The sequence below is a fragment of the Octopus sinensis genome, linkage group LG9, assembly GCF_006345805.1.
Source record: "Octopus sinensis linkage group LG9, ASM634580v1, whole genome shotgun sequence".
NCBI lineage: Eukaryota > Metazoa > Mollusca > Cephalopoda > Octopoda > Octopodidae > Octopus > Octopus sinensis.
In genome coordinates, this window is record NC_043005.1 from 92,107,001 (window position 1) to 92,132,046 (window position 25,046).

The 25,046-nt window shown below is 36.8% G+C and overlaps 2 protein-coding genes across 5 annotated transcripts in view; one reads left to right on the forward strand and one right to left on the reverse strand.

Moving 5' to 3' along the window:
• The window catches only part of LOC115215603 (organic cation transporter protein), a 36,336-nt gene extending 11,300 nt beyond the window's left edge, over positions 1 to 25,036 (forward strand). Inside the window, exons 2-10 of one of the 2 annotated variants that reach the window (XM_029784826.2) lie at positions 1,480 to 1,696; positions 7,660 to 7,763; positions 9,541 to 9,695; positions 11,084 to 11,252; positions 12,695 to 12,913; positions 14,407 to 14,630; positions 19,949 to 20,130; positions 23,129 to 23,280; positions 24,526 to 25,036. In XM_029784826.2, coding sequence (XP_029640686.1) covers positions 1,480 to 1,696; positions 7,660 to 7,763; positions 9,541 to 9,695; positions 11,084 to 11,252; positions 12,695 to 12,913; positions 14,407 to 14,630; positions 19,949 to 20,130; positions 23,129 to 23,280; positions 24,526 to 24,556 — 1,453 coding nt within the window. In that variant the 3' untranslated portion in view covers positions 24,557 to 25,036. Of the gene's footprint in view, positions 1 to 1,479; positions 1,697 to 7,659; positions 7,764 to 9,540; positions 9,696 to 11,083; positions 11,253 to 12,694; positions 12,914 to 14,406; positions 14,631 to 19,948; positions 20,179 to 20,580; positions 20,770 to 23,128; positions 23,281 to 24,525 lie in introns of those variants that run through there. The other variant, XM_036506143.1, reaches the window with a different exon arrangement.
• LOC115215604 (organic cation transporter protein-like) overlaps positions 15,738 to 25,046 on the reverse strand; it is a 70,100-nt gene continuing 60,791 nt past the window's right edge. For 2 of the 3 annotated variants that reach the window (XM_036506145.1, XM_036506144.1), the window contains one exon: positions 24,859 to 24,973. The gene's annotated coding sequence lies outside the window, so the exon portion shown is untranslated. Of the gene's footprint in view, positions 16,015 to 24,858; positions 24,974 to 25,046 lie in introns of those variants that run through there. The other variant, XM_036506146.1, reaches the window with a different exon arrangement.

Sequence of the window (25,046 nt, forward strand, 5' to 3'; positions counted from 1 at the left end):
GTTTCTGTCTACCAAATCCACTCACAAGGCTTTGGTTGGCCCAAGGCTATAGTAGAAGACACTTGCCCAAGATGCCATGCAGTGGAACTGAATCCAGAACCATGTGGTTGGGAAGCAAGCTTGTACCACACAGCACACAGAGACACTGAAGATACTTTGTCGCTGGAAAAAGCATATAGTATTTTACAAGTGGGGTGAGTTTTCATCACTATCTGGTGATTAACACATGCTGAGGAAGGGTAACCACCCAGAAACTCAAGCCCATGTGTATCATGTAAGGCTAGGGATGGGAGTGATGACATCCCCTCGCAACTACTAATCGGACACAGAATGTGTGTTGTTAGCCAGCTGGAAGAGATGTCTTCCTGGGGCTATAAATGTCAGTAGCACTGTCCTGTAAAGGACGCCACACTTGGTTGGCAATTATATGTTATGATTCCATATTACTACTGTTTACATCTCACTCAGAGATTTAATATAGCCCATATGTGTGTGTGTGTGTGTGTGTGTGTATTTGTCCCCACCTCACTGCTTGACAACTGAACACACACATACAATGAGCTTCTAAGCAGTTTCTTTCTACCAATTTCACCCACAAGACACTGGTCAAGCCAAGACAATAGTAGAAGACATTTACCCAATGTATTGCAGAAAAGGATTGAATCAGTGACCAGAAAGTTTTGGAACAAACTTCTTAGCCACACAGCCATGCCAAGAAGCCAAATAACATTTAGCTTTATCTATTTAACAGAAATAGGTGCTGGTGTAGCTGTGTGGTAAGAAGTTTGCTTCCTAACCACATGGTTCCAGGTTCAGTCTCACTGCATGGCACCTTGGGCAAGTGTCTTCTGCTATAGCCCTGGGCTGACCAAACCCTTGTGAGTGGATTTGGTAGACGGAAACTGAAAGAAGCCTGTTGTATATGTTTATATATCTATGTGTGTGTCTTTGTGTCTTTGTTTCTCCCCCACCATCACCACTTGACAACTAGTGTTGGTGTGTTTATGTCCCCATAACTTAGCAGTTTGACAAAAGAGACTAATAAAATAAGTGCCAGGTTTAGCAAAAAAATTAAGTACTTGGGTCTTTTCGTTCAACTAAAAATTCTTCAAGGTGTAGTCCTAGCATGAGCATTGTTTAATAATTGAAACAATTACATACTTAATGATAAAAATCTTAAAGATAGATACTTAATGTGTGTGTGTCATTGAAAAGTCAGAAGCTGCATTTTTTTTTGTCTGAGAAAAATCGCTTTATAGAAGGGATTTTCCCCAGATAAATATCTGCAACTTCCGACTTTTCAATGACACATATTTGAGCTTGCTATATTGACAAAGTTTTTACTCAAGAACTACATCTATTGCATACGTTGAATGATATTTAGCCTTTAGTTTGGAAATTATGTGCCATTTGCTAAACTTTGAACTACAAAGTCATCGACCTTTATATAATTTCTGTCCCTTTTCCATTGATTTGTAGGTGTGCTATTCCAGGTTGGAAGAATGACACTTTTCAAATCCATAGTGCAGTCCAGTCTCAGGATGTTGAACATTACATTCCAAAAGATAATCCTCATTGTATGGTTTATAAATGGAACAATTCAGAGGAATCTGTTTTGGAAAAACCTTTTGAAGAGGTCCCATGCCGTTCTTGGGTTTATGATGAATCATCTGTTCCTGGAACGGCAGCTACAGAAGTAGGTATTTCTTTTCTTTGATTCTCAGTGACCATTTTGTTTCCATTTTAATAAATAAATCAAGCAAATTATTTTCTTTTCATTAATATTATATTGTGTTAATAAGGTGTATAATTAATAATCAATGTCATAGAATATTATGATACATCTTGAATTATAGTTATAAATTGTTAAATAATAATATGGTTAGATTTTGCAAGGGAGTGAGATATGGTAAGATGAATAGAGATAGTGCTGTCTTAAGGTGTTTGCACATTGACCAATTGCCCATGGGCCTGACAGATCTAAGGACTCAATTCGAACCTATGTATGCTTTGGCTGCTGTCAATCATCATCATTTTCCATTCTCTATGCCAGCATGGGTTGGACAGTTTGACTGGAACTGGTAAGCCGGAGATCTGCACCAGGTTCCAGTCTGTTTTAGCTTAGTTCCTACAGTTGGATGGCCTTCCTAACATCAACCACTCCACAGGCACCTGTACCAGGTGCCTTTTATATGTTACCAGCACTGGCCATGGCTATGACTTCACAAAGCTTGCTATGTCTTCTCAGCCACAGCAAATCACCAACAGTCTCAGTTGCTTGTCCTTGCCTCCATGAGATTCAATATCCGAAGAACATATTTCATCACCTCATCCCACATCTTCCTGGGTCTACCTCTTCCACTGGCTCCCTAAATAAATAAATAATGTATGCCAGCGCCGCCTTGACTGGCTTCTGTGCCAGTGGAAAGTAAAAAGCACCAACTAATCGTGGCCGCTGCCAGCCTCCCCTGGCACGTAAAAAGCACCCACTACACTTATGGAGTGGTTGGCGTTAGGAAGGGCATCCAGCTGTAGAAACACTGCCAGATCAGACTGTAGCCTGGTGCAGCCTCCTGGCTTCCCAGACCCCGGTCGAACCATCCAACCCATGCTAGCACGGAAAACGGACGTTAAACGATGATGATGATGATGATTATAGGACTCAGTGTACTGATTTGCCTGATAACTGGAGGCCTAAAATGCTGCAAAGATGGCTTTGAGTGTAGAATATTTGTTGAAACTAGCAGAGAGAAAAAGAGATGACTGTAATACATTTATCGTGTAACATTATTGTGCCCTTCTATCAGATAACTACTCATTCAAAACTCATTTTTTATGCTCCTTTTTGAGCTTTGTAGTTGATAGATATCTTTATCTCACTGAGTGAATGTGAATGTCCTTTCTTAGATCCTAAGCTTCTTTCTTCATTTTGCTGTCTTTGATCACTTACTACTATTATCATTATTACTTGTCAAACTCATATGAGATTTGATCTTTCATTTATACGTGTGTGTGTGTGTGAAAGGTTTAGTTCAAGTAGGACATTTTGAACTTTTTAGGGGGCCCAAAAAGTTACATTTCTAATAAAGATTCTTCATATCAAAGTGGCAGCTTGCTATTGCAAGTATTTAAAATATGAAAATATGACAAGTAAAAAGTGCATCATGAACCTATTTAGGATATAATGCTATATAAACTCAACCAACAGTTTAAAAAAATGGAGAAATGAAGTTGTTAAAAGTTTTTCTAAAGTTTTAATCCATACGATTGTTTTGAATGATAATACCAGCATGTAAGAAACCTGGAAAAATTAAATTGATTATAATAATAATTAAAATAATAATTAAATTAAATTAATTTTTCCAAGTTTCTTACATGCTGGTATTATCATTCAAAACAATCGTATGGATTAAAACTTTAGAAAAACTTTTAACAACTTCACTTCTCCATTTTTTTAAATGTTGGTTGAGTTTATATAGCATTATATCCTAAATAGGTTCATGACACACTTTTTACTTATATATAACTGTGAATGTGGAGAGGCAGGTGTAGTCAATAGTGTGTGTTAACTTTGCTTGCATTTGGATCTGTGGAAGATATGCTAGAACTTGCGTTTTCAGAAAGAAAATGCTTCATGTTGTCTATTAAGTAATTGTAGTGAATCATGAATTAATATTTGGAGGGCTTCCTTAAGGCAGAGTCCACATTCTGAGCACTGGCTTTGGTGTGGGACACCAGAATCTATTATGGCCCAGGTTATCCTATATAGTAATTTCTTATTTATCAGGTGTTGTATGTGGTTGGCTACAAAATATTGGCAAATACAAGAAGCATATAGGTTAAGTGTATGTGATTGATAGTATATATATATACACACACCAGCTGATTAAGAATCTGTTATGTAATGGAAACAGTTTTAGATTAAAATAGCCATCTGTGTATTATACCTAATGCAAATGCATTGTGTGAAGGCAAATTATGTCATATTCACTCTTATAGATGTACTTTGTTTAATAACACAAATATATCAGTAACAGATAAAAATTGACCAGCAGTAGAGGAGAGAATTGTTACACTTGATAATAATAGAGTCAATGACATCTTTGCAAATTATTTCCCCGTAAATTATTTGCTGCGTATTGAAATCATAAATATACATATACACACACACACATATATATACATATATATATTTTTTTTATATGTCCTCTGTGAGGAGGACTCTTAGAATAAGCTACAATGAATCTAATGGAGAAATACCCCCAGGGATGCTCGAGAGGTGAAGAGAATGAGTACCCCAGTCAGATGGACATAGTCCCTAGCAATGGACAACGGACTATGAGCAAGAAATGTACATGCGGTAAAGTCTGCAAGAACACCCATGGCCTAAAGATCCACCAAGTGAGGATGAAGTGTCCATTGGGAGCAGAAACATCACATTGCACAGGTGTCTAACCTGGTGAGATGCAGGAGGAGCCAGGCCCAGAGTCACCCCATAGTGCCTGGAACCTCCAAGTGGTGGAAACTAATCCCCTAAGCATCAAATCTGACAGGAGGCAGATCAAATGGCCAGCAGCTAGCACGATCTCACTGTGGAAGCAGTTCGATGATGATGTCGACCAAATTCTAGAGGTAGCGGTAAAGGGAGGGGCTGACAAGAGGCTGCAAGCTATGACAACAATCACAATGAGCTTCACAGCTGGATGATTCGGCAAGGAGGAGAAGTAAAACTCTGGAACAATTTACTCAAAGAATCAAAGAGCTATTAGGATCCATAATATCAGGCAGAATATGAAGGCACTGAATTCTCAATACAAGAAGGCCAGAGATGAAGAACGCATTGGCCTGGCCCAGCTAATGTGCAGCCTACAGAAAAAGATCAGGGTACTCCACCGGAATGAATGGCACCAAAGGTGGCACCGTGAGAGGGCACACAAGCGTGCTGCCTTTATCTCCAATCCCTTCAAGTTCACTAAGGATTTGTTAGGGCAGAAGTGCAGTGGTAAACCCGCCACCTCAGAGGAAGACATAGATTGGCATCTGAAGCAGATGTACAGCAACCCCCACAAGAGGGCAGAGGTTGGGAGAGTGTAACATCCTCATAGACCCCACTGAACCATAGGTGGAGTTTGACATGACAGAGCTGCAGCTAAAGGAAGTCAGGGATGTTGTCCGCAGAGTAAGGACAAGCTCTGCTCCAAGACTGAGTGGCACTTCATAAAAAGTGTATAAGAACTGTCCCAAACTTCTGCTGCATCTGGGGAAAATCCTGCAAGTCTTCTGGAGAAGAGGAAGGATCCCAGAACAATGGAAAGTAGCTGAGGGGGTGTGGATTCTGAAGGAGGAAAACACCACCCAGATAGACCAATTCCACATCCTCTCCCTGCTGTTTGTGGAGGCAAAGATCTTTTTCAGCATTATTTCCAAATGGCTGTGTGCCTACCTGAGTCAGAACACCTACATCGATATTCTGTCCAGAAGTGGAGAATTTGGTAAATGCTAGGCTGTCTGGAGCATACCGGTGTGGTAACACAGCTGATTTCATAGGCAAGAGAGAATAGGGGTAGCCTGTCTGCTGTGGCTTGACCAGGTAAATGCATTTGGCTCCATTCCACAGAAGCTGATTCAGCTCACGTTGACAAAACATCATGTTCCCAGCAGGTGTAGAGACCACACTGCTGATTACTACACCAATTTCAGGATGAGGGTTTCTTTGGGAGCAATAACATCACGCTGAGACAAGGTGGAAATTGGTATTATCAAAGGGTGCACTATCTCTGTGACACTATTCTCCCTAGCCATGAACATGCTTACCAAGTCTGTTGAGCCAAGGTGCAGAGGGTCCCTATCAAAATCTCGACAAAGGCAACCATCCATTAGGGCATTCATACATGTATGTATATATATATATGTATATATATATATATATGTATATATATATATGTATATATATGTATATGTGTATATATCATCATCATCATTTAACGTCCGTTTTCCATGCTAGCATTAGTTGGACGGTTTTGACTGAGGGCTGGCAACCAGATGGCTGCACCAGGCTCCAGTCTTGATCTGGCAGAGTTTCTACAGCTGGATGCCCTTCCTAACGCCAACCACTCCGAGAGTGGGTGCTTTTTACGTGCCACCTGCACAGGGGCCATTCAGGTGGTACTGGTAATGACCTCGCTTGAATCTTTTTACATGTGCCACTGACAAAGGTGCCAGTGAAGCGACGTTTGTAATGATCACACTCGAATGGTGCCCTTTTACATGCCATGGGTATGGAAGCCAGTTGGCTGCTCTGGCAACGATCACAACGATCATGCAAGGCGAAGCTGGTAACAATCATACTCGAATAACCGCTCTGTCAACGATCACACTTGTATGGTGCTCTTATATATCTCTCTCTATATAAACGGCAGTTTGTCTGTGCGTGTTTCTGTGTGTCTGTTTGCTTGTACCCTCACCCTGACCACGGCTTTCAACCGATTCTGATGAAACTTGACATAGCCCAATGTCATAATTCAAAACTAACGCAGCGAAAATTTTGAAAAGTTCCCCCAGTTCTGAAAAAAATCGATAAATTCGACATGGGGTCGAGAATCAGAAACACAAACCGCAAACTGTCTAGGGGACGCAACTCCACCATTTTTTACTCTCAAAAAAGATTTACCATCATTTTTTTCCATTTTTTTGCTATTTTTTGGCTATAACTCTCTAAAAATGCTTTATAGTTATTTCCCTTACAAACCTGAGCAACGCCGGGCGATACTGCTAGTATATATATATATATATATATATATATGTAGGTCCCGGGTTGATTCGGGAGCTTCCTGATGATTTCTCTTGAATGAAACAGTTCTAGTCCTGTAGAAGCTCCTTCTATATAATAAATATATATATATATAATATATATATATATATATATATATATATATATATATATATATACACATACACACACACACACATAAAATATATACAGTTTTCACTATGCATATATATTATATACATAGTGAAAATATTAATAGTGAAACTATTAAAATTGAAAGTATTATCTCACATTACAACAGAGACATTATTGTTTCATTTTTTACATTTAAACCAAAACAGTGTAAAAGATTGCTCCAGGCTCACATTAGGCAAGAAGTTGAAAACTTCTGGGGCCCATGACACTACATGGACCCTATGTAGTGTGTGTGTAAAACTTGAATGAAATCACTTGGATAGTTCTCAAGTTTTAGTGATGTACACATACAGACAGATAGACAGACAGACACACATTATCAGTTTTATTATTATTATTGTTGTTGTTGTTGTTGTTGAAATTTCAAGTTGATAAAAATGATTTGCATTTATAAAGGTAGGGAGAAGGGAGAAAAAGAGAACAAATCAGATTGAAAAAAATGTTGTAATCGAATTTGAATTAAAAATCAATATATGTAAGTTCAAAACATGAAGAAATCCAATTTATTTTAATTTAGATTTTTCATGACATGTTTGAATTTCAATTTCAAATCCACTGTTACTATTGATTTTCATGAATTAAAATTACAAAATAATTTTATCTGTTTGAAATTTTGAACTGTATTGCCATCCTTGATAAAACTACAGAATGTTTCTTCTGTAAGGACTCTCTTGAAAGAATTTCTCTATTTTCAGATGGATTTGGTTTGTTCCAGAGAAGTGTTCCAGTCTCTAGTCAATATGCTGTTTATGGGTGGAATTTTTGTGGGTTCCCTCTTCTTTGGTGTCATTTCAGACTGGTAAGTGCACATGGAACATGGGAACAAGTTTCTGCTATCTTCAAGCCAGTAATGCTGTAGATAGGGATGAACGTGTAAAGGCAAAGTGGTGTAGTGGTCAGGGTATTTGGCTCATGCTCAAAAAGTTGTGAGTTTGATTCCTGATAGTGCATTGTGTCTTTGAGTTTGACACTTTATTTCACTTTGTCCCACTCCACTCAGCTGGGAAAACTGAATAGTGCCTGTATTTCTAAGGCTAGCCCTGTCACATTCTGGGTCACACTGAATCTCCCTGTGAACTATGTTAGGGATTATGCATATTTGTGGAGTGCACACATGCACATTCATTACATGAGCAGGCTGTTCCATTGATTGAATCAATTGGAACACAGAGTGTCCAGCCATCAGAGCCAAATATTTTGACACAAGGCCATCAGTTTCAGGAGAGAGGCTTAAGGCGATTGCATTGACCCCCAGTGTTCAACTGGTACTTATTTCATCAACACCGAAAGGATGAAAGGCAAAGTTGACCTGACAGAATTTGAACTCAGGATACAAAGATGGACAAAGTGCCGCCAAGCATTTTGCCCCACATGCTAACAATTATGCCTGCTCATCACCTGAAACACTTCAAATGTTAAAGAGAAATCTGTTTATTTAAAATTTTTCCATACACCCATGCACAAACTTCTGTGTATATATAATTATATGTATATTTACTCGTCTTTATATGCATCATCATCATCATCATCATCAACGTCAATTTTCCATGCTGAATTGTCTGTTCTGGCATGGTTTCTATGGTTGGATACCCTTCCTAATGCCAACCACTTCACAGAGTGTGCTGGGTGCTTTTTACATGGTACCAGCACCCACAAATATTTGTTTTTGTGTATATATATATACATATATTGGTGATATAAAAGTAGGCATTGTCATGCAGCAGAAGAACTCCATACTGACAATTAGGTCTTTTCTCTTGAATAACCATGTTGAGTCATTCCATCTGTTGAACATAGAGTTCTGTGTTGACTGTTTGGTTCCGTTCAAGCAATTCGTAATGGATAATGTCTTCCCAGTCCCACCATATGCACAACATCGTTTTACGTGGATGAAGATCTTGTTTCATGTGCAGTGTCGCTTGTTTACCGGGGCTAAGCCATTCCTTACGCTGCTTCATATTGATGTACAGGCAACATTTTTCATTGCCAGTAATGATTCGGTAAAGAAATCGTTGCTTGTGTCCATGAGTTGAGTGGTGACGAGCAAGCAAACCAGCAGAGATTGTGGCTCGTTGATTTTTGTTATTGTCACTTAAAGCATGTGGAACCCATGCTCCATACTTCTGAACCTTTTCCATCGAGTGAAGATGTTTCATTGAACTCAACTGGACGGCCAGAACGTAGTGCGTCTTTGAGGTCAAAATTTCCATTTTTGAACATGGCATACCAATCACGAGCGGTTCTTTCAGCTATTGCACCCTCCCCATACACAGCACAAATGTCATGAGCAGCTTTTGCGGCTTTAGAACCTTGATTAAAAGCAAAAAGAAGGAGGTGTCAAAAATGCTCGTTTTTCTTAACTTGACATTCTATTTTAATGATCTGAAACTAAACAAAAATTAACTAGAAAAAAAAAACAAACTAGATTCCAAAATGATTCAAAAATAGAATTCTCAAAAAAAATAGATTCCAAAATTATAAAAAAATGGTGGGAACTTAGTTGCCTACCCAATATATACATACATATATATAAAAAAACTTTCAATTTAATTATCTGTTTATTTTACATCCCACAGGAAAGGTCGCAGAGTATCCTTATACCTTTCCCTGGTCCTCTGGATACTGTCTTCCCTCCCACTTTATTTTGTCAATGATATAAAACTGCTTGCCGTTCTTCGATTTCTGATAGGATTTTCTGGAAATGGCATTTTCATGAATTCTTTTATTCTTGGTAAGTTCACAAAATCTTTTAAAATGCAAACTTTTGTCTTCATTTTACAAAATATAATTATATTTTCAAAAATTAGTACATATTTTTTACAAGAATTAGAGACAATCAATAAAATAATATTTAAGAAGGGAAAATTGTAAAATTTACTGCTCTGTAATAGAGATTAAAATATTTGACTGCCATACACTAGATCCTGAATTCTAAGCTTACTACTCTAGCTATTGTAGATTAAGATGTTCACTTCTTGGTCACAAGGTCTGGGTTCAATTTCACATCATAGCATCTTGAACAAACTTCTTTTACTTAAGTTGACCCAAAAGTTGTAAATGAAATTGGGTAAACGAATTTCAAAGGTTCAGCCTTGTCATATTCTGTTGCACTGATTCCATCTGTGACTTGTGTTAAAGATACACGTACCTGTAGTGTTCTCAACTGCTTACACACTAATTAAAAGGAATTTGGAGATCCATTTATTATAAGCCATTCTGATGTTCTCCTTTCTAGCAAAGTTGTTCCAGTGTGTGACACAAATCATTCCAAAGTCTTAAAGAATAACTGACTTATATAGAACTGTACTTGCTGGCTTTGAAAAATTGAATTTATGATGTTTGGCATTAAAAAATACTCTGTACAGTTCTGAAGATTGGTTTATGGACACTGCATAAAACACGTCCAATAATTCCAGATAAGTGGAGTTCATTAAGGAGATACAAATAATTGATTTTTAAGCATGGTTTGACTATGATATGATTGGGTGATGATCACAGTAAGACAAAACTTTGAACCTAGTTCTTTAACTGATATTTTTTAGTTTATATCTCCTATTACATTTTTTATTACACAACTAAAACTAGCCTATCATTCATATTGGTGTTCCTAGAATTGTAGAATCCAGAAGACTCTTCTCTTTGTAATGTTCACATGGTTGTATATTACCTAAATGCTGATACAAGTTTCAAAAGTACATTCCAGATAACAATTTCTCTTAGGCCTCTCCATTCTTAGGAACAAATCATGATATTTTTGTTCCTTACTTCGTGAAGTAATATATATAACATGTTTTTTTTTTGTTTTGTTTTTTGCCATTGTGACACAAGTAAACTGGTTCTTTCGATACATTATATATCATATCTTATTCTATGACACAAGAAAAAAACAGTATAAACAAGGCTGAACAGATCCTATGAAACAGCTGGCTGACCAAGGCCAGCTTTGAAATCTAAGCAGTAAACTTTTTAAGATAACAAGGAAGATAACATTACAATTACTAAAATAAGACTATATTATATGCTATGAAGTGAATTCAGTAATTTAAAAGACTGCTATGAAATAGCAAGCTTTAGATCTACTTGCTAATTCAATATCATTCTATACTTTTACTTTTTCAGCTATAGAAATTGTATCCAGTCCTTACAGATCTTTAGTTGGTTTAATTAGTCAAATACTTTTCTCTGTTGGAGAAATCATAATCTGTGGTATTGCCTTCTTAGAACGAGATTGGCATATGCTCTGTCTTTTGTCAGCTGTCATTTACATACCATGCCTTATCTACTGGTTGTAAGTAACTTGTCCTTTTTTTATTATTTCACTCAATGCATCAAAGTCCTCTTGAGCCTTTGTCTATAAAATCTAGTCTTTTTTATACAATCACTAATTCACGTTTGAAATTTGAATACATATTTGGTAAGTTTTTGAAATGAGAAAACGAATTAAATTTTCTAAAAATTCTTTTAAGAACATAGTTAAATATTCCATAATCATCTTTGGATTACTTTCCTAAACCCTAATTTGAACCATCAGTTTGAATATTCATAAAGGTTCACTTGCTTTAGAACTGATAATTGGAAAGTTTAATGAGGTTGAAATCTGTTGTCACTCAAGAAGAATAAATTCTTAAAGGAATACTGTTCATGGACCTTCATATATGCATGCACACACACACACACATACACAGATATGTATACACCATTTTTCTCTACACTCTTCAAAGTGTATGTTCAAACTAACGATATACATAAATTTTTCATGCCATGCAGAGATGAGAATCCTCATATTTTGAACAAAGCCCTTGTTTGCAAAGAGAGAAATTTTTTAAAGTTTTTGAATAACACTAAAAATATTCAAAAACTTTAAAAAATTTCTCTCTTTGCAAACAAGGGCTTTGTTCAAAATATGAGGATTCTCATCTCTGCATGGCATGAAAAATTTATGTATATCGTTAGTCTGAACATACACTTTGAAGAGTGTAGAGAAAAATGGTGTATACATATCTGTGTGTGTGTGCATGCATATATGAAGGTCCATGAACAGTATTCCTTTAAGAATTTATTCTTCTTGAGTGACACTAAGAATGTGCATTCAAAAAAACTGTGTTGGAAGAAAGAGATAAGAAATAGAGAAAGATAAGTGATAAGAGTAAATGTGAAGTAACCAAGCTAAAAGTGCTATGAGCACAATTTGAATTCATTTAAATATTCATCATTTGAAAGTCTTCATTCTTTGCTTTCTCTCATTTTACGTGTATCATCATTTATTTTACCTCCCGAGGAAATCTTTGGAAATGGAGGAACTTCATAACTTTTTAATGCACCATCTCTTGAAGGTCTTCGACTTCATATTGTTTTAACTGATTTCAGTGATTCAATTGTGGTCATGCTGGAGCACTCCCTTCAAAACCAATGGGTTTGGGTTGCACTTGTAATTTAAAAATCCAATCTATCATGTAGATCCCATCTGAGAACTAAATAAAGAGTACGCATGTTTGTGGAATACTCGGCCACTTATACACTGGTTTAATGATGAGGCAGCTCAGTTTGTTGAACAACTGAGCCACCTGCTCACTGAAACTCTCAGATATCCATTTATTTGCTATTTCATTACTTTTCTAAAATTCCAGCACTGTTTCTGTATATTTTATCAATTTTCTGGTGTGCATATAACATTTCCATCTGTTTCATTTATTCTTTAAACATTAAAGTCAATTTTCTTCTCTCTGATAGTTTCGTAAATGAATCTCCACGATGGTTGACTTCACAGGGTAAATTTGAAGAAGCACAAAATCTCTACAGAAAAATAGCTAAAACCAACAAAATAGAATTTCCTGAAGATGATGCCAATCTCGAAGCACCAATTATTTCTAACACTAAAAAAGGCAGTTTGGTTGATTTATTCAAATCTAGAATTCTATTTTGGCGTAGTCTAATCATTTTTTTTAATTGGTAAGAAAATATATTTTTCTATGTTTTTATTGATCTTTATTCTTTGACCCACTAAGTTACAGGAAGTAAATATTAACACACACACACACACACATACATATAATACACACATACGCACAACAGCCTTCTATACAATTTCTATCAAATTTGACTAACAAGGTATTGGTTAATTCAAGGAGCAGCACAGTGGGATTGAATTGAAAACTCAGAAGTTGCAAAATTAAACTCTTTCACCACACAACCACGCCTGTACCTATTTGTTTCTTTTATTATCTGTTATGGTTAAATAGTTAAGAAGTTTGTTTCTTATTCACAAGATTCCAGGCTCGTTCCCATTGCATGCTATCAGAAGCAAATATTTTTGATAGCATCAGGTTGACCCATACATTGGAAGTAAAATTAGTGAGATGGAAACTGTACGGAAGCTCACCTGATGGATTTGTACCAGTAATTCAAAAGATATAGTTTTGTTATGCTGTGTAATGTTGATTCTGACTCAGAATTACATTAACCCATTAGCATTTAAACCAGGTTTTGGTCAATAATATCAATCCCAGCACTTAGTTTGGTACTCATTCTATTGATATTTATTTATGAAACAGATAATTGTTTATATGTGTGTGTATGTATGTATGTATACATGCACACAAAGGGATTCATCATAGTTTCTTCTAGCAATTTCTGCTTAAAGCATTGGTCAACCCAAGGCTACAGTAGACACTTGCACAAGTAGTAATGTTCTGGAATTAAACCTGAAACAACATAGTTATGAAGCAAACCTCTCATCCACAGAGTCCTGCATGTTTCCATATATTTGGTTCAAAACAACCAGCCAGGAGGATGCTGGCTTGATTCCTGTAAGTAGCACAGTACTGTGTCTTTGGCTAAGGACACTTAACTCACAAATGACGAGTTCACCTGGCTGTAAATAAGTACCATGGGGATTCAATTCATTATGCTGAACAATGTGAGGATTTTGGCAAGTGCCAGTACTTGTCATACAGAAAAAAATTACCATTTTTTTAATGAGAATTGGCAAAGTTATCAGAGTGTCAGAATACTTTGTGATATTTTCCCCTAATTCTCTGCACTCTGTTCAAATTCAGATAAGGTCAACTTTCGTCCTTTTGGAATTGATAAATAAAGTAAGTACCAAGGCAGAGCAATGAATTAAAGTATAATTATCAGAATTTCTGATTTGATGCCTTTCACAATCTGTTCCAGTTCTGTATGGTCTGAGTTCAAATCCTGCCTTTTATACTAGGAGGAAAAAAAAATGGTAACACTTCTATCTGGAATTACAACCAACAGATAATATCCACAGTGGAAAAAAACCCAAAATTACTGCCACCATATTTTTTTATCTTACATCAAATGCTACAACTAAACTGATAAAAGCCTAACTCCAATCTTCTGTATCACATGCTTAGAACTCCTACTTCCCTTCAAATTTTATATATACTTAAAATATTACTATTTTTTTATATTCACAGGGGTGTCATCAACATGGTATATTATGGACTTCTGTTTAGCTCAGGAGACTTGACTAGTAATTTATATCTAAGTTCCTTCCTCTCTGGGTTAGCTGAGATTCCAGCATATATCATCCTTCTATTCACTCTGGACAGACTTGGAAGAAAACCTCTTTATTGCACATCTACTATTTTATCAGGGATTGCTTGCATTGTTTCAGGTTTTGCTCATGTGTGGGGTAAAGGTAATTATTATTTTTTTTAAAATTCTTGTTCAGACTAGAAGTTCTCTTTCTGTAAATCCTGACACTTAGGAAAACACAACTCTGGAGTAGATCAGATAGCACTAATCTAAATAATGTCTCCAAATTTTGGTGCAAGACCAGTAATTTTGGTGTCTCAAGAATTCTATTTAAGAAAATTGCTTATATACGAAAGTAGATGGCAAGGAGACCAATTTTGAAATGATGTTAGCAAAAAAAAATAATAAATAAAATAAAGGTAAAATAAAGGTAAACATTGAAAATATAGCCTGAAAAAATAAATATTGAAAAGATAAATAAAATATAATAAAGCTATTTAAAAAATTATATATTAACAAATAGATAAATAAATAGGTACATAAATCTCTACTTACTAATAAAGAGTTAAATTATTTGAAAATTAACACATATGATATATAAGGCAATTAGATGTGTAGCAAGGATATTTGGCTGAATCCCCAAACCCAAATCAATGCATTTGAAAATAAAGACACAATCAAGGTTTTGTTAGAGAGAGATGACATTAACAAACAACTGACCAGTCAAATCTCTTGTGGAAATCATTGTGTCTAAACACAAAAAACATCTAAGCCACACAAATGTAATTCACTCAATGATTGGTAATGTCAGCAAAGAATTGACCAATCAAATCCCTGGTATAGGCAAGAGGTCATTAATATTTTGTTTTTGGCACCCTTTTCTCTCTCTCTATAGATTTGTCTGTCAGCTAATTTCCAATGTGTTTGCTAAATCATCTCTGGGATTCTCTTTTCTTTTGTCAATTTTTCCCCAATGTCATCATGACTTCATCAGTCTCTGAAACCAACCAAAGTATATCTTCATTACACTGGTGATTACCAAATCGAAATATTCTTATTGTTACAGATAAAATATGTACCCATTGAATTGTGAATCACAACAGTATGATGTCTTATCTTTAATCATTAGAGGGATGGGATCAGATAAAACAAAATACTTTGATAATTAAACCACTATCTTTTATATCAACTATGAATCAGAGGTGAAATCTACTAAAGCACCATAAATGGTAGCTCATTAAATGAAATCAACTCTAAATTTTAGTTTTGCATCATAAACAGAATGGATAATTTTATATTTCAAGGTGTGATACACAGCAGTTATTAACTGATATTATAAAAATGGCAAAGGCAGCAGGAATCTGATAGAATCCTTACCATATTGGACAAAAAGCTAAGCAGCATTTTTTTAGGCTTCACATTCTGTGTTCAAATACCACCAAGGTCAACTTTGCCTTTCGTCTTTTCAGGGTCAAAAATGTATCAGATGAGCAACTACGGTTAATAGAATTGATTATTCTCCTTCCCAAAAATTTCAGTCCTTGTGTCTATAGAAGAAAGAATTATTATAAAATGGTTAGCTGGCAGAATCATTAGAGTATTGGATGAAAATGCTTTGTAGTGCATGTTACAACTCTTTACATTAAGTGTTCAAATCTTACTAAGGTCAACATTTTGTCTTTTATCTTTTGGGGGTTAACAAAATATAGTGCCAGCTAAATCAATGAGTCAATGGTATTAACCTCCACCCCCTCAAAATTGCTGGCCTTGTGTCTAAATTAGAAATGGTTATTATAAAAAAAGATAATATTCAACTCAGTGTTACAGATTTGTGAAGCATTTACTCCCAAACTATTTTGTGTTAGAAAAAAAAAAAAAGAAACTGTTAAAGTCACTTATGCAAGGGAGATCACTCCTTGTATCCTTGCTACCTTCAAAAACTGTTAGCCATGTAAATATACCCAAAGACTTAGCACAGCAGTCTTTGTATAAATTCATTTTCTCAATACCCCATCTCCATTCATCAAAATATAAAAATGCAAAAAATGCAACTGAAAATGTTAGCCTTTTACATATTAAGGGATATACAGGATATATGAATTTGGATTTAATTATGCAGGTGCAAGTGACAACAAAGTATTAATGTTGAAATTTGGGTTTTTATCGTTTATCATTTATTACCTTCCGCTAGGCTTTATGAATCTTTCTCACAGATCAACATAGAGAAAGCGTATGTGTGTGTGTGTGTGCATGCCCATGTGTATGTGTGTGTGTATATATATACACACACACACACATGTAGTTGCCATGGTAGATCGGTAACCACTACACACATTTTTTTCTCTCCTTTTTTTCTCTCCTTGTTTTTTTCTGTGTCCCTTTCTGCAGAAGAGCACAGGCTCAAAACGTAAAAGACTTTTTCTATTCCTGAGCGTTATACTAATACATCTGTTTGTTTTGTACACCACCTGTCTTCATCTTTTGTTTTTTTCGTGAACTCTCCCCATATATATATATATATATATATATGATGAGCAGAGGGTTATATAATTGGATCGTTACCTAGCACTTCATTGTACCCCTAGTGTGAAACCAATTGGTAACATCAGCCATGATAGATAAATAATACTGTACACTTTGGGTAATATATATATATATATATCTGTGTGTGTGTGTGTGTCTGAATTTATATTAACATTGCTTTGTACTAATAACGATATATGGCACCCACCACCAATAGTGGTAACAATAACTAACCAGTTAACCTAAGACAACTTATCTATATTTACTGCTATCTGTACAAACACTGCTGTACTAATGCTAGTACAGTACCCACGTCCAATGGAGGTAGCAAATGTAACATGAACAATGGTGGATTAAATATGAAGACAAGTGTTATGTCATGTCTGGCAAATGCTCATTACAACCTTCTTTGCATATACCGATAGCCATAGTTACCTCTGCTTCCCCACACATTCCCTTAGCGTTAGGACTGTCAATGTAGGTACATTGAATGGTAGGTCTGGTGAGATTGTTGAGATGCTTGAAAAGAGATGTGTTGATGTGTGCTGCATCCAAGAAGTCTAGTGGAAGGGAGCTTCATCCAGGTTCCTCACTGACAAAAGGCACAGGTATAAATTCTTCTGGGAGGGCAACACTGATGGGATAGGAGGTGTTCGCATACTTCTAGCAGAGAAATGGGTAAATAAGGTGATTGAAGCGCTCAGAATATGTGATAGGCTACTTATGCTTAGATTAGTTATGGTGAACAATCATCTGAGCCTGTGCCCCACAACTGGGTCTGCCAAATGATCAAAAGGACTGCTTTTATGACACTCTTTTGCAGGTCACTTCGAAGATAAATGACAGTGACCTTATCTTCATGGCTGGTATTTCAGTGGACATGTTGGGCAGCACCCAGGTGTCTTTTATGAGGTGCATGGGGGCCATGGAATTGGTTCTTTAAACAAGGAAGGAAAAAAGGTTGTTAGAGTTCAGTGTTGCAAATGACCTAATGATCTGCAACACCAATTTCTGAAAGCCAGCCAGTCACCTGGTAATTTATAAATCCAGTGACCCTTCTAGCCAGATTAACTACATTCTCACTAGAGAAAAGGATTCATGGTTGTTCTTTATTGCAAAGGCTTTCCTTGGTGAAGAATGTACCCCCCAATATAGATTATTCATTAGTGACTTCAAGCTACAGGCACGAAGGCAGGCCATGCAGGTAGGCACTAAAGTCCACCCTGCGTTCTGACCCACCAGTTGACCCGAACAGTTGGGCAAAGTGCTGTTGAAAGGCCTCACACATCCTTTTGAGCTCGAGTAATTTACATCCCTCATCATCTGTCAGAGACCCAATGATGGCTTTGTTGCCTTGTTGCGCCTTTGCCACTCAAGCCTCTTGGGTGGCTCCAATTCCTTTGTTTCTCAGAGCATGCATCCAAGCTCTAACAATGCATCCTTTCTGTTTGGTTTTGAATTGTTGGTCGAGAGCTAACCTCTTCTAATTTCTTAATTAGGTCTCCCTCTGTTCTATTTCGATCTATCACTAGAGCCTTACCGTACCTAACTGATTCTGCTTTAATTACTTTCTTTAGGGCATACCACCATCAATTATTGATGTTGGCTCCCTCTTAACTAATGTGCTAATCCGGTCTCTGTAAGCCTGTCACACTGTGAATGACACATTCAGTTTCCAGCAACTGGGATTCTGCCAATGATTCTTTTCTAAGTCAAGTGTACAAGTCACAAATTTGTGATCTGTGTAACTGACTATATGAAACTGTGGACAACCTACACTATCCCTATCCATTGTCCTACAGAATACTTTATCTAAATATGATCTGGACGACCCAATGCAGTTGCTTCATGCCCACATTGGCACAAACGGGTGGTCCAGTCGGTACCTGTCAGACAGTTGGAAATGTTTGAGCAGGTTTTGAGCCATTTACATCCCTTCTATTCCTATCTCTACCCATGTAGTCTAGATGCCTGTCCAAGGTAGTGTTCCAATACCCCACTAAAAGTAAAGGTCATTGTTGGCAGTGGTGGAAATTCTCATTCTAATTCAAAGATGGTAATGCTAGCAGTCTTAGAAGGACTGTCCATTTTTCTGGACAGATGAAAAAACTTTTTATGAAATAAAATTTGAAAATTTGAAAATTCACCCTTTAAAGGGTAAATTCTCAAGTGAAAGCCTCGCTCAAGTGAAATGCTAAAATGTGGTTAGACACCTTTTTAACAGACATAAATACAGATGCACATAAATAAAACCGAAAGATTACTTGAACTTATGGAGGTTGATGTGACAATCAGCCGATAGGTATGTAGGTAAGCAGACAGGCAGGCAGGCAGGATGGAAGGAAGGAAGGAAGAGGGATTAAAGAATCCAGGCAGATATCTATAAATTACTCAGTGTTGAATGAATATTGTTAACTATATCCAACAATTAGTAAGGTGGCAAGTTGGCAGAGTGGTTAGCACACCGGGCGAAATGCTTAGTGGTATTTCGTCTGTCGTTACATTCTGAGTTCAAATTCTGCCAAGGTTGACTTTGCCTTTCATCCTTTTGGGGTCGATAAATAAAGTACCAGTTATGCACTGGGATTGATGTAATCAACTTAAACCCTTTGTCTGTCCTTGTTTGTCCCCTCTATGTTTAGCCCCTTGTGGGCAATAAAGAAATATATATCCAACAATTAGACATCAATAAATGCAAGTAGAATAAACATCCAATGTATTTTTTCATGCATGACAAGTTAATCTGAATATTGTTTATAAGAATTTCAAGAAATTCAGAATAAAAGACAGCAAAAATAAGAATAGAGGAAATTCTATCTTTACCATACAACACCAATGATGATAATGCTCTTTCAGTATTTTCTTTAATTGTGTTTTGCATTTGCTTTTTTTGGGTTTTTTTCACTTTTTATTAATTTAATTCTTTTCCCCATTCTTTCATCCTTTTCTATATTTCAGATTTACCTTGGATTTCAACAACTCTGGCCTTAGTTGGAAAATTTGCTATCTCTTCCAGTTTTGCTATTATTTTTAATCTAACAACAGAATTGTTTCCAACAGTGGTACGGAACTCAGCTCTTGGACTAAGTTCTTCAGTTGGCAGAGTAGGCAGTATGTTGGCACCTTACATCATGCTCAGCGTAAGAAGAATTTCTCTCGTTAGCAAATTGAATTGCTGTTTTGCTCATCTCTTTGACTCTTTTACTTGTTTCAGTCATTTGACTGCGGCCATGCTGGAGCACCACCTTTAGTTGAGCAAATTGACCCCAGGCCTTATTCTTTGGAAGCCTAGTTCTTATTCTATCAGTCTCTTTTGCCGAACCGCTAAGTTACGGGGACATAAACACACCAGCATCGATTATTAGGCAATGTTGGGAGGACAAACACAGACACACAAACATATACACACACACATATATATACATATATGACAGACTTCTTTCAGTTTCCGTCTACCAAATCCACTCACAGGGCTTTGGTCAGCCCGAGGCTATAGTAGAAGACACTTGCCCAAGGTGCCATGCAGTGAGAATGAACCCGGAACCATGTGGTTGGTAAGCAAGCTACTTACCAAACAGCCACTCCTACGCCTTTCAGTTTCTTTCATTTCTACTCTCTATTAAATTTGAAGATACTACTTTCAAGTAGTACCTTGAGTGGTTGGCCTCAGGAAGGGCATCCAGCTGAAGAAACCAAGCCAAAACAGATTCTGGAACCTGATGTGATTCCTAGGCTTGCCAGTTCCTATCAAGCCATCCAACCCATGCCAGCATGGAAAACGGACGTTAAACGTTGATGATGATGATTATGATAATACTTTCTGCTTTATGCTTTTGATAGGTGCAGGTGTGGCTGTGTGGTGAAGAAGCTTGCTTCCCAACCATGTGATCTTGGGTTCAGTCCCACTGTGTGGCATCTCAGGCAAATGTCTTCTACTATAGCCTCGGGTTAATCAAAGTTTTGCAAGTGGATTTGGTTAACAGAAACATAAGCACGCCGGGCAAAATGCTTTGCAGTATTTCGTCTGCTGCTACGTTCTGAGCTCAAATTCCGCCAAAGTCAACTTTGTCTTTCATCCTTTCAGGGTCGATTAAATAAGTACCAGTTATGCACTGGGGTCGATGTAATCGACTTAATCTGTTTGTCTGTCCTTTTTTGTCCCCTCTGTGTTTAGCCCCTTGTGGGTAGTAAAGAAATAAGAAACTGAAGGCAGCCCATCGTACGTGTGTGTGTGTGCTCTTGTTTAGATGTCATGTGCTGCTTATAGATGAGTATCATCATCATATAGGTGAGTTTGTTCATTTCAAGTCTTCCATAAAAAAACATGTTCAGCTATGGGGAAATATGACTTGCTTGACAACGGGTGAGGGTCGATGACAGGAAGAGCATCCAACTATAGAAAATTTGCCTCAACAAATTCGCTTGAGCCATGCAAAGCATGGAAAAAGAGGACATTAAATGATGATGATGATGGCTGGGTTTAGATCTTTGTCTTCGTTCGCCTTTTATAAATCACACCTCTGACTCATCAGTTGATTAAAATACAATTTACTGAATTAACCATTGAGTGATAAATGGTTGAAGTAACAATTAATCAAATGATAACAAATAGGTGCAGGAGTAGCTGTGTGGTAAGTAGCTTGCTTACCAACCACGTGGTTCCGGGTTCAGTCCCACTGTGTGGCAGAATGGTTAGCACACCAGACAAAGCGCTGCCAAAATGGTTAGCACACCAGGTGAAGTTGCCATGGTCAACTGTGTCTTTGATACTTTCAGGGTCGATAAAATAAATACCTGTTGACCACTTGGGCTGATGTAATCAATTTAGCCCTTTCTTCAGAATTGCTGGTCTTGTGCCAAAATTTGAAATCAATATTAATTTTCTGAAAGTGAGGACACTATTTATTTGAGTATGAGCACTGATATTTCAGCTGTATCTGTTAAGCTAACGGATCAACTTCAGTTGTGAAAATTGTGTGAGAAAGGTCTGTTATATTACTGTCATTGAAGCTTTTAATAAAATGAATCTCTTTAACTAATTTATGCATTTATTGCATTTTTATTCTGTTCAATAACTCCTGTAAATTATAGAGGTTATTTTTAAAGTAATGAATTAAAAAAAAATTTAATTATGTTTACTCTTGAATATTTTAAACCAGCCTTTTCCTTCTTTAGTCACTAAACTCTGCTTGCGAAGACCTGTTGAGGCAAGTGAAACCAAAATCAAATTCGACAACTGGCATCCATGTTAGCGGGGTACAAAGAGTGCCAAAAGACCACCATAGGAGGGTGATCATTGACAGAGCGGCTAACAGGCTTCTGTGCCAGTGGCGCATAAAAGGGCACCATTCGAGTGTGATCATTACCAGCATCACCTTACTGGCACTTGTGCCCATGCTAGTAGGGTGCCAAGAGCACCATCCGAGAGTGATCGTTGCCAGAGCAGCCAACTGGCTTCTGTGCCGGTGGCACGTAAAAGGGCACCATTCGAGCGTGATCGTTACCAACATCGCCTTACTGGCACCTGTGCCGGTGGCATGTGTAAAAAGATTCGAGCAATTTCATTGCCAGTACCGCCTGACTGGCCCCTGTGCCGGTGGCATGTAAAAAGCACCTACTACACTCTCAGAGTGACTGGTGTTAGGAAGGGCATCCAGCTGTAGAAACTCTGCCAGATCAAGACTGGAGCCTGGTGCAGCCATCTGGTTCACCAGCCCTCAGTTAAAATCGTCCAACCCATGCTAGCATGGAAAGTGGACGTTAAATGATGATGATTCAGATATACAACATGTTCAAACAACATACAGAGCTATACTTCATTCCAAGTATATTAGTTTGTTCTTTTAGCTTTTGGAGTATTAGTAATAATAAAAAAGATGTGACACTCCTATGTGTATGAAGAGTGAATTTTGAGGTGCAAAAAGTGCATGAGTATTCACCTACCACTTATTCAATCAACACTACCACCACACACATTTCTGTATTCCTTCATAACTTGCAGCATTATTTATTTCACATTCTTGTGCAACACACGTAACTTTTCTTGCCAACCCAAACTTTTATGCCCAACGAAAAAAGAAAAAATGTATATATATATATGTAATTTATTTAATGAATATATTGTGCTTCAAATTTCAGGGAAATCACATACCATCCAAATTTGGTCCTTCATTACCATTTATTATGTTTGGTGTTGTGTCTGTAATAGCTGGATTCTTGTCACTGCTTCTTCCTGAGACACGAGGTCAGAATTTGCCAGAAACAATAAAAGATGGAGAATTAATGGGAAGGTATGTATTATTTGTAATTTAGGGATCCGAAAACACTTCTTCTTATTACACTAACCCTTTCTCTCTCTCTCTCTCTCTCTCCCCCTCTCTCTCTTCCCCCCTCTCTCTCTACCTTCCTACCTGTCTGTCTGTTTCTCAGCTCCATTTTCCGCAGTAATTCAGTGATCATCATACAACATAATTCCTCTAAATTCTATCTCTCTTATGCTTACTTCAACTTCTTGGCGCTTTCACTTTCTTTTGCCGTCTTCTTCTCCATCACTCTTCGTCCACTTTTCTCCCTCTGTTTTGCTTTCTATCCTCTTCTCTCTCTCTCTCCTCCCTCCTCCTCTCCAGTTCACTTTCACCCTCTTCTCATTCATTCTATTTTTCTTTCATTTTACATTGTCTAACTTCACATTGTTAGTGATAGACTAGTGTCCTCTCCAGAAATCAAGCTTCTTACCATATTGCCATGCTGTGTGGTAAGAAGCTTAACTCTACACCACGTGGTTTCATGTTCGATTCCACTGTGTGGCACCTTGAGCAAGTATCTTCTACAATAACCCCAGGCTAACCAAAGCCTTGTGGGTGAATTTGGTAGGTGAAAACTGAAAGAAGCCTGAAGTATATATATTTATTTATATATGTATTGGCTTCTTTCAGTTTCCATCTACCAAATTGTGCGTGTGTGTCTTTGTGTCTGACCCCAACGCCACTTACCAACTAGTGTTGGTTTCTTTACATTTCTGTAACTTAGCAGTTTGGCAAGGGAGACCAAAGGAATAAATACCAGGCTTAAAAAAATACTGGGGTCAGTTCGTTCAGCTAAACCCTTGAAGGCAGTGCCCCAGCATGGTTGTAGTCTGATGACTGAAAGAGCTGAAATATATATATATATATATATATATATATATTGACAGAATCCTGTTTCTGTGCTGTTATTTTTATATATGAATACAGCAATTCAGGTTTAATTCTTGATATTAGGAACTTTGCCAAATATTTTGGTTTATAGACAAGTTAATAATTTTTATCACTCCTGCCTTTCTTAGAATTATTACAATGAATGAGATGCACTTAGTTTGTTACCCACTCATTTAGAAAGCTGAAAATATTTACTGCTTAAAATATCTCACCTGCAAACATTTTATTGTTTATACACAGTCACAATACTTTTATAAAAATAACTTTTCAAATAAGTTTCAATTTCAAAATTACTTTGTTTTAGTGTATATTATTATTATTTTTTCTATTCTTTTACAGGACAGGAACAAACAACACTAAGGGCTATTGATGGGGAAATCTATTGTTAGGTTACGCTGTTATTTTTGCTTTAAAGCAGAGAATTTTATAATTAATTAAGCCAAAATTAATATAGTAATATGGAATGTTCGTGATCTGTTTATCACAGGAATTATTTTTACCAGGAATTTGCATAGAATTGAAATTATTTTTCTAAACATATCTTTGGTTTAACATTAAGGATAATTCAGAGGCTGTGAACTGCATATTGAATACGAAAATACTATTATGGAGTAATTGGGAAAATATATTTCAAGTGAGTTGTAAAAATTATTAAAAGAATAACATTTTAGAGAAATTTTATAATCTTCTATAGAATTTATTTTAACTCAAATGAAAGCAATAAAAATTCCTATGTAGTGCTCCAGCACTGTACAGGTGGTGCACAAACATTGCCACAGCTGCAAGACTGAAATGCATTAAAAACAAAAATAAAACGAGTAGTTATATATTTCTTTAAAATCTTCTTAGATACAGAGTGT